Raw genomic sequence first — 20,965 nt, 5'->3', positions numbered from 1 at the left:
TAAAAACACCAACAAATGCGATTCCTAAAACAACAGACGAAGATAATTACCAACATCATCTCTGCAACTCTAAAATATTTGCTGGATAATTTGGGGGAAATTTGGGTCTCCATATGGAACACAAAACAAGACAGTACACATTCCGACTGTTAAAAGAATGTTTTAAAAAATCCCTCCCGTACTATAAAATGACGTTAGGTCGACGCGCTCAGCCCAGAGATATCCAGTGGCTCTCTGGCAAGGAAGACATAAACATGAACAAAACTCTCCCGGGTCAGCGCAACGGCTCTTTTAACAGCAAAGGCTGCAAAATGCTTTAAGGCTGTAGAGACTTCATTTCGGGTTCAAGACAAGGACACACAGACACATACACAACAAACAAACCAAAAAAGTCAAGCATTAAACATCTCCCTTGTGTAAAAAGAGCACCTTTTCTTACTAGACCACCACAGAGATTTCTTGGAAGATATCCCAATAAAGGATGGATGGTTGGTTCATCATATAATGCTCTTAATTGTGGTGGTGAATTATCAATTCATAAATAAACAAAAGTTTCCTGAAGTGGAAATTGACTCATTTTCATGAAGGACCACTGTGGCCGAAAGGATGCGAAAAGGTTTTGCCGAGAAACCCGCCCTGAGAAGCGGCCCCGTGTAATCGTGAATGACTTTCCGACAATGTAGCTTTAGGATTCGTTTGAGGCAAAAACAGGACCTGAAAAGGCTATTTGAAGCAGGCCAGACACTTTTTAATCAGGGCACCCCCCCCCCTACCACCTGACTTCCTGGTGCCCCCCCCGTCCCCAACCCCCCACTCCAAACTCAAAGCAAACAGCATGTAATGTCAGAGGATCCAAGGCCTGAGCAAACAAGCCAGTCGGCCAGCGCCGCGGAGATGAAGAGTGCTCGGACAAGCGCTATCTGACAGGCGGAGATGTTAACAGCTCCTGATAAGAAGCGTGCAGAGGAGACGAGCGAGGGGAAGCAGCAGAGTGCTGACTGACAAAGACAATCACAGACACAAGCAGGGGAGTGATGGTTTGCGACAAGTTTTTTTTTTTCTTTTGTTTTTTTTAACTCTTTCCAGCCATTAAAAGAGTTTGCAAGTTCTCTCCCATGCCTGCGTTATTTTCTCCGGGTACTCTGGTTTCCTCCCATACACCAAAAAACATGCATGGTAGGTTACCTGAACTTTAAATTGTGGGAGTGGGAGAGGTTGTCTATGCGATTGGCTGGCAACCAGTTCGTGGTGAACCGTGCCGAAGCTCCAGCATGCCCGCAACCCTCGTGTGGAGAAGTGGCTCGGATAATGGATGAAAAGTCAAATGCCTAGCCGAAGGCACAACGCAATTCATGATTTGCATCGCAGAACCTTTATTTTTTATTTTTCAAAGACAAGTCGTTTTATTTTAACCTGTATTACATTGGTTTTTAGTTTGTGGCCGTTTCACAACTTTTTCACAACTTTTGGAGATTTTACAGATGACTTATTTTTATTTTTTTTAAACCCTGACTTTTTTGCTCGAATGTTGTTTTTATCTGCACAACTTTGGGGATTTTCACAGCAGGAAGACACAGAGCACCGGCTGACAAGCACAAGCAGAGGCACTGGGAGCAAGGATTTCTTTTCTTACGAGGCTGTTTTCACTCCTACGAGTGCTTGGCGTTGGCGAGAGCTTATTGTCGAACGGGTATACTTGACATTTGTCTGACATTTTCCCCCCTTTGAGCCTCTTTTCACACGCCTTGTCAGTCCACAGCCACTCCGCACAACATTCCCACAAAGGTCCAGCACCCGGTTAGAACATTAACTCGCCTTAGTGTGCCCGCCATCATTTCTGAAAAGTGTCGTGCTGTCTGGTGAGTGGACAAACATGTGGCAAGCAGACTTGCCGTGAATGAGCTGTGGAAGGCCGGAGGCTACGGCAGTGTGCTATATAGGCAGACAGCGTGCTTCCTCGCCTCATGGAGTGTAATTAAAGAGGACGCTGGACCGTATTGACGAGGAAAACCCCCGCATGCCCTTGAAGGAAGGATCTGCACCGGAGAAAAATAAGCCAATTATGTTGCTATGTGCGTGCGTGCGTGCGTGTCCGTGTGCGGGAAGGAGAAGGCCATTATATGAAGTGTTTAAAGCGGCTGCCCCAAGGAATCTTCGACTGTTTATTTTCCTCCTTACATTTGTCACATGGAATTCGCTTTAAAAGGGGACATGCGGAATTGGTAGCGTTCATTTTCGACAGAAGGTAGTTCAAAGTGCAATTTGGGTTTTATTTTTATGCTTTGGTTGAGCCATTTCCGTCAGAATACTGGCATTTCACCATTGTTGCCACCCATTCTGTCCACACTAGTAGGCAGTTGCAACGTTTCAGCCTACCATTTCATGACAAACAATGTGTTGCTTACATGCTCTTTGTTTAAAGGGACCCTTACATGAGGTTTGCAGCGACGACAATAACCATCTTCCAGAAGCCCTAATACCAGATCAAAACACTTTTTGGAGTGAAATTCTGCCTTGTTGCAAAATTACAGACTCCACCAGTAAGGTCTACTGTGAGCCTAGCATGATCAAGATCGGATTTTGGTGGGCATGGCTGGCTTCTGTTTACAAAATGAGTTGGTTGGGGCTAAGGTGCGCCTGAGTCTTTCACATCCGTGTTTGTCATCATGAAATACATTTGTAAAGAAGCAGCTCTGTTCTCTCCTTTCAGGGCTGGGAAGGAGTCACGCAAGACGTGCTACTTACTCACCAGCTTTCAGCTAGCATTGATGTTGCATCAACCGGGCTGTTAGCTCCAAAGCTAACGACTCAAAGGCAATATTTCACAGACTGAAGGAAATTATTTGAAAAATAGACTTGGACAGGTTTACTTGTTGTTCCAGAGAGAGTTGATATCAATGTGAGTGAAATATGTCTTGCTCATCCACATTCATATTGACGCAAATTGCTGAAACAGTCCTCAGCAAAATGTTTGGCACAAACAAACACATGCTTTGGGAGTTATTCAGGGATATTCGATGGCTAAATAAACGGCAAGGACAAACAGCCCATTTGATAGGACTGTTTGAGCTATGGTGATCCAAACAGCCTTAGGCAAGGGGAAACACGGGTTGTTTTTCTCACAACTTTGGGGACTTAGAATGGGGGACACACATTTATGATCAAAAACCTCAACAGAGAATTTCATGTCAGGGCCCCTTCAATTGCGCAATTCAAACAAAAACGGGACAGTTGTCTTTATTGTGCAAGCGCTAATATAATGTAGGAAGAAACAAGCTGTCACACACGCCGACTTTGTCTTCAGGCGACCATAAAACAACGGCACACCTGAAACCAAAGCGCGCCCCGCCCCCTTGCGCGAAACCAAAAGGAAAAATGCTCTAATGTCTTATGCCGACCAGGGACAAACAAATGGTGGCTAACCTTACTATTTGTCGGCAACAAATAGAGATTCCCCGAGGGAGGAAACCGCCACGGCCTTATTTTTCTCCTCCACGCTACCATCATGGTTTTCATTTTGATGACGCGCGAGGCTCCATGGCTTGGGGTTGCAAAATAACTTACAAATGAGGTCCTTATATCCCCCCACATATGAAGGCTCGTTTACCGTATGCTTAGCCGGGCGTTTTCCTCCTGGAAATCTAACGAAACCTGACACTCTTGATGAGGATGAGCGCGTTCACAAAAAAAATATTCATCAGGCACAAGTCAAAGCGTTCAGTTCACACTTAAGGAAATTGATTCATGTAAAATAGGTCTCCTTCAAGGGAAAGTCTCCCCATACTATGTTGCTAAATATATGTCACCCGGCCTGTAACATCACAATACGGCTTTGTTGCTGCTAAGCTAAAGCCGCAGTGTCTTCCTCGGCTGCTTCTCAGTTTCCCACAGTGTCCCTCCCTCAAATCTTTATCTGCGGCCTCGCGACTTCAAGGCCCCTCTAGATGAATGTGTTTAGCCTGACCTTGGCCCGGGCCTCTGAGAACTCTCTTCAAAACATCCTCCTGCGTGACAAAACAACACAGGGTTTCACCATATAACAACCCAGACGCACCTCCCGGACGGAAGAAACCAACGGGACTCCAAGGTCGCGTTAACTCAAAAGCACCAGTGACAACATGGTCGCAGTTTGCGGATAGGCGAGACTTCAAACAAGATATATATTTTCAAGCAACGTAAATCTTTTAATTCCGTGGCCAATGTTTTATGGATGAAAACAATCAATAGCAGCACGTGGGTCAGCCCACCACGTTCACAAATCAACTGAAAGCACGATAAAATACGGCAGGGAACCCACTGGGGAAGTCACTAGGGAAAGGTCGCTAGCTTGATTTCCACTCTTTGTTCCAAGGGCTGCGTGGAGGAGAAGACCGGGGGATGGTTGTTTGTGACTCCCAACCGACCATGGGAGCAGTAAACAGGTCTCTGACAGAAATGTTTTCCCAGCATGATGGACGTGAGAGGAAAAGGAGACCAAGGTAAAGACAAAAGTTGCAGACAAAAACAATCTCTCAATGAGTCTCTCTGGAATTGATCTTTGACATATGTGAGACATTAGATATTACGATTTCATTCAACAAACTCTTTTGTGATTGGCGATGCTTTACAATAAAAATTGTGAAGAATCTTTAGTGGATCCAAATGGATGACTCTTTGCATATAAAGGCTTTTGAAACTAGACAGAAGGACCCCTAATTTAAGAAAAACAAAAACAAACCACCATTGGCCTCTTTATGGTGCAAACGAAAAAAAGTGCGTGCCCCTCCCCGTACGCTTGAATAATCATCCCTGACCTCCGGAAGACAATGTTGCAAACAGTGCATGGGTGGCCAAAGGAAGCAAGTCGAGGAAGAGGAACATAATATGCTGAGAAGAGAAGACTCTGCGGCAACTCAATCAACTCTAACTTGGAAGCTATGATGGAGCCACAAAAGAGCTCGGGAATGTGGCATTGCCCATTCATGGAGGATACGTGCTTCTGATTGAGGCTCGTTTGCGTGAATTTCCTCATGGGTTTCTCTCAAAGGACAAAACCCTGGAATTTCCCCCAAGATGGCTTCTTCGAACCAAAATGCTTGACATCCCATTCAATTTACACACACGAGCCACTGACACTTTTTCACGGGGCCTGTTATTATGTGCATGTACCGGTACATCCAATTTGTTGTTGACAGGTGAAACCGGAGACAGGGCCTGATTTTTTTTGGAACTTTTCAAGAGTCAAGGTAATTCAATGTCATCCATATATCTGGATGAATTGCAAATGAGCCCTTCCAAAAACCCCAAATTGGAGAATTCTCAATATCAATCTAGTAGTGCAAACCATAAATATTCCAGAAGATACAGATACCGAAATTAGGCTTGACACAATCATGATTTCTTTGGTGTCATTTCGAATCATCATAGCGCTTTACAGAAAGGGCACAAAAATTTAATGGAAACTGCGTAGGGGTGAGTGTTTCATCAAAAAAATTGCATTCACCCACCCACACACCCACACACACACACACACACCCACACACACACACACACACACACACACAAAAATGTGTTAAAAGCGAACCGTGAATAGGTGGGGAGTCATTTGACCCCTCCTCTGAAGACATGACCTCACCACTGGGCCAAAGTTAAAACAGGGATGACCCTCCACGGGATACTTCAATATGCCCCCTTTCATAAATCGTAAAAAGGAAGAAAAAAAAACATTTCCCTAAAGCAAATATTTAACCGAGAAGATCCAGACAGGTAAACGAGCTGGTTTCTTGGCAGAGCGGCGGAGGCCTCTCTAATACCTGCGGCTCTATACCGCCGCGCTCCATAAATAGCCGGAATCCAAAGGAACGAGGAATGCCTATAATGAACAGAGCGCAGATGTTTGCACTGGCGAGGCGAGGACGGAAATGAAGGGAAAACACGGCGCGGCTGGAAGGGATTTGTCCGTCGCTGTTTGCCGAGATCGTAGGAAACAAAAACCGGCAAACGGCGCTTACCTTTCTGACATCTGTTGGAGGTCCAGCATCGATACTCCTGTTTGTTATTGAAACTGGTCTGCTGACACAGGGGGTTGTCCTCCATGATGCCGGGGCAAACGTTATCGCACTCCTTGGCCTTCTTATTCCCACTCACGATGTTGTTGAACTCGGCGTCCATGATGAGAGACCAGTCCACCGAGTCCAAGTAGCACAGCTCGGGGTTCTTCTCGATCCGGATGGCCCCGCGGGTGACGTTCCTCAGGTTGTACAAGCCGATGTCCTTCAGGCTGGTCATCTCGTAGATCACGAGGGCATAGTTGTAGAACAGGTTGCGTCCGCGGATGACACTTAGGTTGGGGAACAGCGTGCTGAGGCTGTCCAAGCCCGGTACGCGGAAAAGCAGTAGGTAGTCGGTGATGACGGTCAGCTTGGGGAAACTGAGCGAGCGGAACACCTCCTGGTTCTTGGTCTTGCTGTTGTTGGTCTTGATGAGGAGGATCTGCAGGTAACCCTCCACCACAGTGCAGTTCTCCAAGCGCTTGAACTCGCTGACGTCGTTCCGGATGTCGATGCTGGGACCGCAGACTGCAAAACAAGAGAGGAGCACGTGTCAATGGACGATGAAGGACAGATATCAGCGGAAATGATGAATTCTTGAGCAGTTGAAGTTTAGAACGCTTGAAATGGCATTAATCCAGTCAAAGCACATCCATTTTTTTAGATGTCTTTTTTAAAATCAAGAAAAATAAAATAAAAAGGAGCTACTTTTGTCATGCGTTATCAATGCACAGTATTCATGTGTTAGATGTGTGCCTTTAAGGGGCGTGATCTAGATAATGATGCTCGGCGCCGCGGTGGCCTGTTAATCTGTGTTTGAGTGTCTAGGAAAGGAGTTGTGGCCTGCAGCAGCTCACAGCAATTTTATTTACTTAACACTTTTCATAGATTAAAATATGGAACTCAAGGTGCTTTACAGAGATGACTTATTGGCAGTTTTAGTGCCATTTCTGAAATTGCAAGATTGCCTAATAGGAACGTAATGCAGTGTCAAGGAAGTAAGATGAAGTGATACAATCTTGACTGAGAGTCAAGATTGTATGGCAGGGGGGGTGCCAAGTTTGGCCCGGGTTATCATTGGAAGTTATGGAAAGTCTTCACCTGATTGTGCAAAAGCATCAGCACTTTTGGTGCATTTTTCCCCCCCAATATGTAATCAATTTATTTTAATAAAGGGGAGAGTAAAGTGTTCGGGGAACATAGTTTGTGATACATTTGCAGTTTGAGTGAGTGATATTGATCATTCTAAATCGTTTGAAGGTGGGGTGTCATTTATTGTATCAACCCTGCGTTGGATCAGCATCATTTTTAATCCGAACCATTTTCTGGGACTGTTCATTCAGACTGCAGGTGTTAAAATTCAAGGCCCAAATGCTACATCGGCCGCCACTGCATCATTTGCTGACAAAATCTCAATTCAATGTTTTCTGAAAATCTGTGCTGGAATTCATTTTTCTTCATTTTAACCGCATTTAGAAACTGTTCTTTTCAGTAATGCTGGATGCATAGATTAGAGACTCTCTCTCTCTCTACAGATTGCTAACGTGATTTTTTTGTATATTATTTATCATTATTCTTATTGTATTAGTATGTTATTATTAGTATTATAAGGGGTGGATTAGGCCAGTAGAGTCAGACACCCCCCCCCCCCCCCCCCCCCCCACTGAAGGCACCGCCCGAGGACTGCCATTACCTTGACTACAGTAATTGATTCCCTCAAAGAGAAAGTAAACCACACATTGAGACAAATGGAAAACCTTTAGGGTCAGATTACGTTTCTGGTGGTCTGTATTAAAGAAGCAAGTCATCAGAATAATAAAGTGTGGTTATTATTGATGTGTTAAACTTGTCGAAGCGCTCCGCATCACACGCAGTTGATTATTTCGGACGACAAGTAGACCCAAATTGCTCCTCGTCACTTGACACCGCCGTGCCCGGAGGCATCGCGTAAACACTCGAGCACACAAATATCTTCGCAATAAAAGGCGCCATTCATTATGGATGTCAATTGAGTCTCCCTTTTCATTGGCCCTATCGATTACAACACGGGAATTAACGCTGGACTGCTTTCTCATAACGTCATTGGCTTTTACTTGAGGTTTTGGTGAGGAAGCGGTAGTTACGGCCAGCCGGTCAAGCACCAACTACGGTTCTCCGTTCACATATGTGAGGACATTACAGTGAGCTTTAAAGTACAGTGATGCCCCCTCAGTGCATGCATTAGTTATGGCGCTTTTATTTTGAAGGTGGCCAATGCCGCTCGCTGGCGCCCTTTTTTTTTAAGTGCATCCATTTTTAAGTACCGAATTGACTCGGACTCGGCTGCCACAACAGCATGATCGGGACATCCCGAAATAAATCATTTGTACAATCCACCTACATTAAGATTCTTGAAGCTCAAACGAAAATATGACGGCTACTCAGAAATAAAAGAAGAATCAAGCAATCGAGTATCAACAACATTTACGAAAGATTCAAAGAAAAGATTTAAGCGCCTCGGGTTGTTTAACCACATGTCGAAAGTCGGCGCTCAACAACCGGCGACGCATGAGCTACTTGCTTAAACCTGTTAAGTTCTTATGAAGGATTAACTGCTGCACAGTGTCACAGCAAGTGTGTGTGTGTGTCTCTCCCAGGAGAGCGACTGGACCTCACCATGCCATCAAGTCAAAACACACAACGTCAACATAAACATAAGGTCTGTTATCCGGCACTTGAATGAGCTGAATTAGCTTGTATTTCCCGCTAAACTGCTTTAAGAGCGAAAGCACCCCTCCCATACAAAAGCACATCGAGTCCGACTGACTCGCTGCAATCAAACTTGAGGCCCCCAGGTTCAAATTCTTTTTCCTTTACAGTTTTTCCGAGCCGGAGGGTAAAAACATGTGGAAGGGGATGAAACCCCTCACAAACAAAGGCTAATTTTGTTTGTTCGTAAAGAGAAATCTTCTTCCCCCCCCCCCCCCCCCCGACCCCACAATTCCTGATGAGGCCATTACACTCGGAGTGGGGGGGGGGGGGGTCATTCTGGAGCAGCTAGAGAGGGGCTGTTCAAACGTTTTCCCCTCGAAGTCCGCATACAGAAAACCGAGACACTAAGCAGAAAGCGGAGGAATTACATATCTTTGCTCTCCACACTTTGTTGAAGAGAAATTCTGTTAGTCGCTGAAAATGTCTTGGTGTTTTTGCATGTCCAGAAAAGTTTATCCATCAGTCAAATACTCTCGACACCCCTACTTTTTCGACAGCTATATGTCTAACGTTCTCAACCCCAACACCCCCACCCCCTTTTTTTAATGATTTTTTTTCTTAAATTGTATTCCAGCTCATATCACAGTTTATTTTTAGTGTCAGCCACGGGCTGCTATAAAATAGATGGCGGGCTAAAAAGCGGTCCCCGAGCCACAGTTTGGACACCGCCAGTCTGCTCGAGAGTCTACATGGTGCGAGTAAGACCTTTTCAGTTGGGCGAGACGCTATCGGGAGGGCTTACCGATATAAACGAAACCACAGGTGTCAAACTCGAGGCCCGGGGGTCCAGATTCACCCCTTTTCATCACTTGATGTGGCCCGCAAAAACAAATCAAGTGTGTCAACTTTCATGATTGTTGCTCAAATCTGTCCTAAAATGTGTCATTATAATGTGCGATCAATAAAGTTGAGATGTGAATGGTTCTTGTTTGTCTATGTGTGCTGTGCAATTTGCTGGCAATCGGTTCAGGGTGTCAATTCAGTTGTCCATCAATTTGATGTGCACATGTACTAATATGAGAAGGCCATTCAACATTTCGATGGTTTTACATTCATTCATTCATCTTCCGAGCCGCTTGATCCTCACTAGGGTCGCGGGGGGTGCTGGAGCCTATCCCAGCTGTCTCCGGGCAGTAGGCGGGGGACACCCTGAATCGGTTGCCAGCCAATCACAGGGCACACAGAGACGAACAACCATCCACGCTCACACTCACACCTAGGGACAATTTAGAGCAATCAATCAGCCTGCCATGCATGTTTTTGGAATGTGGGAGGAAACCGGAGCACCCGGAGAAAACCCACGCAGGCCCGGGGAGAACATGCAAACTCCACACAGGGAGGCCAGAGCTGGAATCGAACCCGGTACCTCTGCACTGTGAAGCCGACGTGCTAACCACTGGACTACCGGGCCGTCACGTCTAAAAAGTAAGGGACCACCCAACCCTCCCATAAAAACAACCGCTACCCTCCATATAGTATTTTAAATGACAATGTTTGTAAGGTGGTGCCTGGAGAGACAAGTTCCGTTGGTTCCGTAAACATCGCTACAAGGGTGTAAGCACAAAAATAAACTTGAGAAGCAAAAAGTTGTAATGTGAGGACAATAAAATCCTAATGTTGAGGGGGAAAAAAAGCGGTGATATTACATGTTTTTTTGGGGGGGGGTGGCTGGAATGGAATCCTAAAGGGAAAGGATGAATCTTCCCCGCCTTCTTCCCCGCCCTCATTAGGCACGTTAGCCACAAGGAATTCCAATCATTTCCTTGAAACGGGGATGGAAGAGGCAAGAATTTAAGGCTACAGGCGTTTGTGATGGCCGCACGCAGGTCCAATCAATTTTTCCAACCTTCGCTTTTGGGGTGGGGGGTGAGGAGCAACTGAATTATGATGAAAAAAAAAAGCGGTGCAAATTCCCAACTTCTGATCCCAATATGCTTTGAAATGTTTTAGTTTGGGGTTTTTTTCCCACCAATTTTTTTTAATCTAAACCACGATTGGAATGCCCGTGACGTTCGATCCGTCAGGCTCGGAAACACTTCCAAAAACCAGTGTTCGTAAATACAGTCCAGGGCTACATCCGTAAATGCAACTTAAAACTTTACGAAGCAAAGCAAAAGCCATTTATCAACATCACCCAGAAACACCGTCGCCTTCTCTGAGCCCGAGCTCATCTAAAATGGACCGCATGTTTGAAATGTCCCTTTTGTCAGGATGTACATTAAAAAAAAAAAAGTTAGAAATTAATCAACATTTTAAATGAGCCGTCAGAATGCATGACTTGAATGGTCTAACAGTAATTCCGCACCGTCTTCACCTTTCGCATAACCAATATCACAAAAATTGTTGTAAATAATGGTAAAAAATTTAAATCGGTAAAAATCTGACTCCTCATTGACATAAACTGGAAGAACTTGAATGTGTCCCGTTTCTTTGCTCCGCACACCACTGGGTAAACATGCCAGTCTCGTCGCATTGGGAGTAATGAGATCTGTATGCTCATGTTTACGATTGATAAACCTTGACCCCAAGTCCTCGGCAGCTCCTCCTCCAAACTCCGGTGTCCATCACAAACACAAGCCCTTTTTGTAAACCCACCCGCCGCGTCACGCTAATCACAAGCAATCTTAATGACTTAATGAATCTTAATAAACAGGGGAGCTATTTTTATACTAAATTAGTATCCCTTGCAGCCAGCGACGTCTCGGGGTCAAATATAGACTTCGAGACAGCAAAATTGTTTTGCTGTTTGTCATCACGCAGCTGACACAGAGCACTCTGGGAAAACACATAATTGCATCCTATGCAGCTGGAAAGTGAGGCGAGATGAGGAGCCGCATTCTTCTCTCGCGTCATGTTGAGTTCAAGCACAGCCCTTCATTTTCGGGCACCTCACAACGGAAATGATGTTGTCAAGGTGCAAGCCTGCGGCAACAACTTCTGATCACTGTGATTGTTTGTGGTTTTTTTCCTTCCCTAGTTGAAAAAAAAGCATTTGGGAGGAAAAAACCAGCAGATGACAGATGAATAACATCTGAGAGTGAAACTAATGTTTCAAGAATAAAGTTGAAATGTGAAGAAAAAGTCCGACATTGACAACACATTGAAAAAAAAAAGTTGAATTGGTACAAGGATAAATCCTAAATATTATGAACACAGTTAAGAAAAAAAAGATGTAATATTAATATTATGAGTGGAGTTTTATTAAAAGTGTGAAATCCTAGTCATACAAGAATAAGGTGTCATTTTACTGGAAAATGTAATCATTTATAATGAACATTTTTTAAACTTGAACTTTGACGGTAATACTGTATTTTATACTGTATATTAAATTTTATACTGTATATTAAAAGAATAAAAGTCGTAATCATGCCGAAAAAGATATGGTAACGTTGCACGGAAAAGGTTGTATTGGCATGAGGATTACAAATAAGTCATAAAATTCTGGGATGAAAAAGTCATGTTATAAGAATGAAGATGCATTGTGAGCATCAAATCGTAATGTTTCAAAATAATGTATTCCGAGAAAAAAAAAAACCCCACTGTGTTATATAAAATCATTTTGCCTCAGCTACCTTCATGCCAACATAATATGGCAAACTCCATATACACGGGCTAATATTTTGCATTTGTGTGGACGCACGGTTACCTTTCAAGCAATGGATATCTCAACACAAACAGTGTTGCAACACATGTAGACCGACAATGTAACAATACTCACAGGTATTTATTCTTCATCCTCTGCAAGGAGCAACAAATTTTACTGATGCTTTGACAAACCGAGAGGCACTGAGCCTCCCGTACGAGAGAGCCACCTGTCTCTAATACTGTTCCATGGTGACCAACATGGAAAAAGTACAGTATATTGAGTGTTGTTGTTGTTATTCAAAAACAGTTTACCACGGTATCACTAAATAAAGTTGTACATGAGTGTAAGGGCTGAATATTATAAGAATAAAATTAAAATACAAAGAGGGGAAAAAAAGGGGGTGTGGTGTTGGAACGGATACTTTCTCAGGAATATTCTCATTACCAGGGGCAAAACAGAACTATGATGTGGCCCGTGATGAAAATGAGTTCAACAGCCCCCTCCAAATTGGCGTGAGCAGTGACGTCAGCGCCTGACAAAAGCGCGAAAGCATGCAGGACCTATTTCGAAAAGAGTGCAAAAGCCGCTCATGTGGATTGCCACATGTACCACATGGCCATTTGATCCTTTTTAAGAACGTGACCGAAAAGGAAGAGGCCAAGAAGCGGACGTGTAACGGGAATGTCATGACGGACAGTCCCGTCCCATCAAACCCCCTTAACACCTGCCACATCAGCTGGCTCTAATCCTCGGCATACTGGAAGTCATCTGACCGCCGGTCTGTTGGGTCACTTCCCCTCAGCGGACCTCACTTCAAACACTGGGTGGAGGGCATGGGGGGAGCTCGCACGGCCCACACCACAACCCAAAACAGTAACATAACACTAGCAGGCACGACAAAGATCCTCCATCTGTCGGGAAGGCCAGCACGCATGTGAAATATTTCCATGTCTTACTCAATCACTATTTCGTACGCCATTGGATCACGACAAAGATCTGTGCAATGGAAGTAATGGTACATGAACATAAAATATTGTGTTGATTTGTGAACATTATCGCATCCTGCTTGGAAGGTCAGGATGGGTAACAACATCTCAACTCTCATCTTGAACATGGGGGCACCTCAGGTATGTGTCCTCAGTTCCCTTCACTAATCCCTTTTTATGAATGATTGCTCTCCCACCCGAAAAGTCAAATGAAGTTAACTGAACTTAAAACTAAAAGGGCTGCCCAAACAAAATAAATTAATTTCAGATCGATAACTAGCATAATAAAACGTGTCCACTGGTACCTCTACTGACAAACATCTCTTCATACGAAATGTTCAAGTTACGAAACGCCCCAACAGGAAAATATTGCCTCGTTATGAAAGAAATTTCAAGATACGAACAAAAGGTAAAAATACAGGATGGTCTGCTAGTCGCAGCTCCGAGTTCTCTGAACACAACATATTTATAGCTGCTTTGTCATTGGCTATTACCTGGCATCCCATTGGCTAAGATGTACCTCTACTAAATGTGTTTGCTTGTAGATATATGTGTCATGCAGTGTTCTCGTCATTCCCTCTTGGGCCACGAGGCGTTCCGATAGTCCTTGGATCGGTTCTTTACAAAACGCCACACAAAAACCACTTCTGAGAGAGAACATGAACTAAAGAGGGCAAAAAAACCCCGATGAGGATGCAGTTAAAAGTTAAATCACCATCATTTTAAATTCTTTATTATTTTTTACATTGTGCACAACTCTCATTTATTGTGCAATAATCTAAATGTAACATGTATTTGCTACATATCGTGATGCATTTTTATGCTTTAAAAACATTTTTGGGGGTGTGTGGTGTTGGAACGGATGAGGGCATTTACCTGGAAAACGCGCCTCTACTTACAAAATTTTCGAGTGAAGAAATTTCTTCCACAATCAATTAATTTCGCAAGTAGAGGTACCACTGTACAATAATTATTAACTCCAGGGGTTTCCCTTCATTCATTTACCAGCCAGACATCCAGTACCCCTTTTCCAAACTCTTTCTATCCAAATACTTCTCACCTTGGACAATAATTCGGCTTTCATGTGGCACAACGAGAAGGAGCTTGCAGTCATCTTGCACACGGCGCCGCAGTCCATAAAAGCGGGTGGCGGCGAGGACGCACCGAACCCGAGCGAGGCGTACGCTCCACTTGAAATCAAGTGTTTAATTAAGCATTGAAAGGCTCAGCTGGCATCCCCAGGAGGACAGCGTTTGGCGTCAACCGACGTGCCCACTCTGACACGAGCGCACGCACACACACGCACACACAGTATTGAACACATCGGTCAGAATCAGACATGCTAACTAACAGGGTGACTCTCAATGAACATCGTCCGGGAGTGTGACATGTGAGCCCAAAACTGAATTTGTCAGACAAGAGTAAAAATAAATAAAGCTTTAAACCTTCTGGCAGTGTGCTACGAATTAAACAAAGTTAGTTCACTCGGCCATTTCTTCCCAGGAGATTGTTGAATGTCACGGCCTCCTCTGTTGTTACATATTGATGCGGTTGTTTCATGGACACCAAACGCTGAGCACTCGAGTACTTTATTTTGAAGTGAATTATTTTTACACTTGAACAGCTTCGCTACATTCACACAAAGATGTTCAGTCAAAAAACTGCTCCAAATGACCAATTATACAGAGCAGCTTACTTTGTGAAGGGTGAACAGATGAAAACAATGTCCGTCATGTACGGTCGTTACGTTCGAGTGTCACGTGGGCACCACAAGTAATGGGCTGTTCACTTCACGAATACAAAACGCTTGCAGCTGATTTTTATATTCGACAGGGCTATGGCCTGAGTAAAAAAACAGCAATATGGTGAGTTATTCAGCGAATAGCGATGGGTAGGTTAACTAATTTTTTTTGTTTTTAAACATCAGTGGTTATGTTAATTTACAAATAGTGAACAACAATGGGTGAGGAAACACTGCATCTTCAATAATTCAATTTATTTCAGGGGTAAATAGTGAAAATGTGAAACTCATACTTTTCCAAGATACATGAATCTTTTCAGAGTGACATTTCTTTGCTAATTTCTAAATCATTTTGACAGTTTTTCTTCCAAGCTAATCTCATTGCTCCCTGTGTGAATTTTTTTTTTTTTTTAACTGTCGGCAATAATCAACAAAAATATGAGAAATTCAATTATTTCACTCTGTGCATAGTAAAACGATTTCATATGCGAGTTTCACTTTTTGAACTGTATGATAGAGTCAAATTAAGTCAAATTAAGTAGAGTCAAATATTCTCATTTGCTGAGATGCACCTGCATAAAGTCTGGTCATTGATAGTGTGGCAGTTTACTGCTGTGTACCTGAAATACGTTAAACCGGCCCATTTCAACTCTTTTAGACCTTTCGACTACAGTGCAAAGTGGGCTTCTGTGGCCTTTTGGTTCACAAGAACAGTCGCTGATTTCGGAGCCCTCATTAAGGTGACCAGGAGTGCCTAGCAACGTGCTAACCACCTTGTGATTATTTCAACAATCATTCTAGCTTTTCCGGAGCAACGTATCCTTTTCATAAATAATTGAGTGGAGAACACTAGGGCGCTTCACGAAATCCGTCAAAAGGTGCCCCAATGACCCCGCGATGCTGTTGGTGAAACACGGGCGGCCATCGATTTAATAACAGCTAATAGTAGTGGTGTGAACAGCAGAAGCCAATTAAAGGCTTCACATGCCAACACAAACACACACACAAACACGCACACACACACTTGCAACCAACAAAAACACATCTGTTTTAACCTGTGGTTATTTTTACATGCCCTATTTCCAAGGTCTTGTCAGTGCTCCCGGGTCGTAGGCTTCCTTTTGATTAATTCAATTTAACCAGAATGTGCACATGAATGAAAGAGTAGGAAAACAAAATGTTTAAAAAATTCTGCGCTTAACCCTTGTTGCCAAGTAAATACATTTTTGACTAGAAGATGACAGAAGAAAATTTGCGCTCCAACTAAAACAACACTGGTCTAAGAACCCCCGTGTACTGATATCATACACCAGGGAGTGTCAAGTACTCTGAGAGATTGCTTGGACACTGCAGCAAAGTGGAGACTACTCGTCAGCCAATCACAGGCCCCACGCAACACCAAAAGCAGAGAATCAGGGTTTCCCGAATGCTAAAGGCTGTTGCAGCAAAGTGGAGACTGTGGAGTATAACAATGCCATCAAAGTCAAAGGCGGAGTGCATCATGGTCTGGTCGACTGCCAACCACGGGGCAAATCAATGACATACAATAAACATACAATACCTTTGTAATTTCTAGCAATCTCTTTTTTCGTCAATGGATGCTACAGCTTCTTGTTGACTTTGAAACTTAGCTTGTAGCCGACGTGTGCACATTTTGAGCATGACGTCTCTGATCCACTGGTTAAAGGACACTTTGATTCTCTCCTCTTTTATCTCAAACTGCTTCAAACAACAAAGCGTGTGATGGAAAAGTGGTTAGAACTGCATGACTGTCCGTGTTTTATGTTATGTGTTGTGTTTATTATTTTACTTTATGTTAACTGTTTTGTAAAGCGCTTTGTTACAGCTGCCGCTGTTGTGAAAGTTCTATATAAATCAGCATGTATTGTATTGTATTGTTTTTTTTTATCCTCATATGTTACAATGACAAATCTGCCCAACACACAAGCTCTCAAGCAGTGGTCTAAATGCGAATTTCAAGACTGAGGGGCGATGCAGCAACATGGAGACTTTGGAGTACAGTGAAGGTAACAGTGATGGAGTCATGTGTTATTTTTTCTAATCTTTCTTTGGGTGAAAGTGCAGGGTGGGGTGGGCTCAATTATTAGAATGGATGGCGTCAATTTTGGTGACATAAAACGTGACCTGGTATTGATGCAAGGCTGAATCTGCTCATTAAGATCATCTAGTCAATGTGCGAGGAGGGGGAGAGCAGATGTGTGTCCCTGAACGCAGCAAAATGGCCACATGGTCCGTCCGGGCAGTAACCTTCAGATCCATGTTGCAGAGTCATCCTTGGCTTCTCAGAGCAAGGGCAATGTAAAATGTGTCGTATTGCCATGACTACTTCAAATCATGACAATCCTAAACATCGTCATTATATTGATAATAGGAACACACTGTTAGAGTGAAACGCGGGCGACCTTGCACGCGTTGAAGCACAATTTTGCTACGATTGCACAGGAAAGTGAACGCACCGCATGGCCAGCCAATGCTCCGTTTCACGTCACGTTTTTCCATTTACAATAATAATAATAGTAAAAATCATAATATCAACTTTAAATGTATGTTTATATTTAGGACATTAATCACTGAAGATGTTTGCTTTTATTAAAAAGGTGTTTTCTCACCAGCTGGTTTACTCACTAATGGTGTTAAATTGGAAAGATTAACATCAAATGAAAAATAGAGTGGGGGGGGGGCACACTTACTCTCACCATATGAAGCCCGTATGCATATGGAGGAAAGGGTCGTCAACGCAGCCCAAAGCAAGACAGTGCTGTTGCCCATTAGTAGTTTGTCAGGTTTCATCTTCCTTATTTCATTTGAAGAAAAAAAAATCACAATAATAACAATAAATCCAAGAGGATGTTGGTATCCGGAACGATTGAGGCGAAACAATTGTAGTCCAAATGTCTGGGTTGGCTCCTCGGCCACTTGGATTTTAAAATAATAAATAATAAAATAATAAATTTAAATATAAAAAAATGATACTGTGAAAAAAAATATCTAGTATTATTTCCTCCAAGGTGCACTGACTGCTATGAGAGCAGCAACATGATGATGGTAATCCCCGTCTTCAGTTTCCATGTCTTCTTCCAAGAACAACAAGGCCTAAGAATTGGGTTCGATTCACAATATATCAGCACTTAAATTCGACCCACATCCCCACCATCCTCATCATCAGCAGCCAGGCGTGAAAATCTCTCGTAGACGCGTGGAGCAAAAAAAAAAAAAACACCCAAGAAGAAAATGAAGAAGGGTGGCGGCTGTGTGGTGATACTGTTTGTCAAAAAAAATGAATGAAAAATCCGCGTGGTGGATGACTTGACGCCAGGAAGCAAAGCAAGCGAGCAGCACCGGCGTTCGGTGCCCGTCGTGGTCGTGCCAGTGAAGGTTTAAGGGTGGGCTCGAGGAAAATGTGCCACGCAACAACAGATTGGGGCTGAACGCGTGGGTACACACCGCGTCTTCTCCCGCTACCGACGTCTTTTTTCTTTAGTCGTCGAGAGAGAGGTGAAAACAAGTCCACGTTGCAGCTGCTAAAATCCCACAGTGAGAACGTACGTGTGTGTGTTAGTGGGTCTCCCGTGGAATCTCTGCTGTAAACAACAGTCGGCTTCTCTCTCACACACTAGTGTACGCACGAACTCGCTCACACGCGTAGTGCTCTGGATAAAGGTGGCCGGGTGGAAAAAGCGTCGTGGACTTCACTCCCAGCAGGGATGGATTCCCATTGCTGAGACGTCAGGGTTGAGTTGAGCATTTATTGGGATGGGCATCCATTCCATTTCCAGTTTGAGGAATCGTGCAGTACTGTAGTAGGCTCTTTGTCCTCACTGGTTAGACCAGGGGTGCCCAACCGCCGGTCCGCGGACCGGTACCGGGCCGCACAGAAAGAACTTGTCTTAATTCCGTTTTATTTATTTCGGAATAAATAAGGTGTTTTATTCAGAAAAATTACCGGATTCTCCGTTACAACCGTCTGTGTCACGCTTGACACACGTCAAGCCACGCTTCTGCGTCACGTGACCGATTACGCTAAAAACACAATGAGTAAAAAAAACTGCTGGAGATCGCAAATGACGGTCTGTGGGGCAAAAAAGGTTGGAGACCCATGGGTTAGACAATTCAGGGTAACGAGTAGATGGACGAAATCGCACTAGCGGAAGGATTGTGTCTCAGTATCATTGTTTCCACCAATATTTGTGGCATTTGTAGTTTAGTATCACAAGAAAGTTTGTCGCATTTTTGTTAAGAGGTTGGACACTGTCTCAGTTAGTTTAAAAGAGGTTGGAAACACTAATTTAGCTTGAAGCAGAAATAGCACACAAACAAACCTACTTATCATTGTAGAATCAAAATGGACTGTTTTCAGCGCTTTTTGGCCACGACGTTCGTCAAAGGAGCAGTATCTGTGTATCAGTATCTTGGTGGTTGCGCCTTCTCAGCAGCACGCCTGTACCAGCACAGATTTTGATTGGGAGGAATGTCGGCGCCATTGACTGTCGGTGCTGGACAGACCTGGGGCGCTTGTGTTTTTTGCGCCAGTAATAGGCAGCATTTTTCACAATCCCGATTTGTTCAGTGGCTATGTCAGCGCTGTTGGACAGTTGGCGTTGGTGCGGCTGGATGGATGGCCGCTGAAGTTGAGGATGAGGAGAGAGGAGCGTTGGCGAAGAGCGCCGATGCGTATTTAGAACCATGAGTCGCCGCTTGGAATTGAAATGGATTTCCATGGGACAGGAGAAGTGAACCAATCTCTTTTTTCGTCAATGGATGCTACAGCTTCCTGTTGACTTTGAAACTTAGCTTGTAGCCGACGTGTGCACATTTTGAGTCCTTTGGTTAAAGGACACTTTGATTCTCTCCTCTTTCATCTCAAACCGCCTCAAACAACAAAGCGTGTGACGGAAAAGTGGTTAGGACTGCACGACTGTCCGTGTTTTATGTTATGTGTTGTGTTTATTATTTTAAGATAAGATATCCTTTATTCGTCCCACACTGGGGAAATTTACAGCCTCCAGCAGCAAGAATGTATGTAGAAAGAAGAAAGGAGAAAGAGAAAAAAAAACAACAAACATCTTTCAATTAAATACAATATGAACACAATGGATAAATCTCAGTAGTATTTACAATTTTCCTACACATAGTTTAATTATTATTATTATTATGATTGTTATTTTTTATTCATCAGCCTGACAGCAGTCGGTAGGAACGAGCGTCGGTATTTCTCCTTCTTGCAGCGCGGGTGTAACAGTCTCTGGCTGAAGGAGCTACCAAGTGCTGTCAGGGCGGGCTGGAGGGGGTGGGAGGGACTGGCCATTATAGCTTTTAGCTTAGTTAGCATCCTTCTGTTGCCCACCTCCTCCAGAGTGTCAAGGGAGCAACCCAGGACAGAACTGGCCTTCCTGACCAGTCGCTCCAGTCTCTTTCTGTCCCGGGCTGAGATGCTGCCTGACCGGCAGACAATGCCATAATGGATGGCCGAAGCCACCACCGAGTTATAGAACGTCTTAAGGAGTGACCCCTGAACCCCAAAAGACCTCAGTTCCTGAGTAGGAAGAGTCGGCTCTGTCCTTTCCTAATCAGGGTGTCCGTGTTTGTAGACCAGTCCAGTTTGTCGTTCAGAAGAACACCAAGGTACTTGTAGGAGGTCACCCTCTCTATGTCCATACCCTGGATGTTCATCGGTGCTGGTGAGGACTTTTTCCTGCAGAAATCCACAACCAACTCTTTAGTTTACTTTATGTTAACTGTTTTGTAAAGCGCTTTGTTACAGCTGCCGCTGTTGTGAAAGCGCTATATAAATCAGCATGTATTGTATTGTATTGTATTGTATTGTATTGTATCGTATTGTATTGTATTGTAG

The 20,965-nt window shown here is 43.8% G+C and overlaps 1 protein-coding gene across 1 annotated transcript in view; it reads right to left on the bottom strand.

Annotated features, from left to right (window-relative positions):
- The window catches only part of igf1ra (insulin-like growth factor 1a receptor), a 91,769-nt gene extending 72,891 nt beyond the window's left edge, over positions 1 to 18,878 (bottom strand). The window contains exons 1-2 of the mRNA XM_052060527.1: positions 17,805 to 18,878; positions 5,991 to 6,557 (exon numbers count right to left, since the gene is read on the bottom strand). Of these exons, the coding sequence (XP_051916487.1) occupies positions 5,991 to 6,557; positions 17,805 to 17,904 (667 nt within the window). The 5' untranslated portion in view covers positions 17,905 to 18,878. The remainder of the gene's footprint in view (positions 1 to 5,990; positions 6,558 to 17,804) is intronic.
- Positions 18,879 to 20,965: the final 2,087 nt, after the last annotated feature.

The sequence above is a fragment of the Hippocampus zosterae genome, chromosome 3 (assembly GCF_025434085.1).
Source record: "Hippocampus zosterae strain Florida chromosome 3, ASM2543408v3, whole genome shotgun sequence".
Classification (NCBI taxonomy): domain Eukaryota; kingdom Metazoa; phylum Chordata; class Actinopteri; order Syngnathiformes; family Syngnathidae; genus Hippocampus; species Hippocampus zosterae.
The sequence above is the reverse complement of the archived record's forward strand: the minus strand, read 5'-3'. Positions and strand labels throughout refer to the sequence as shown.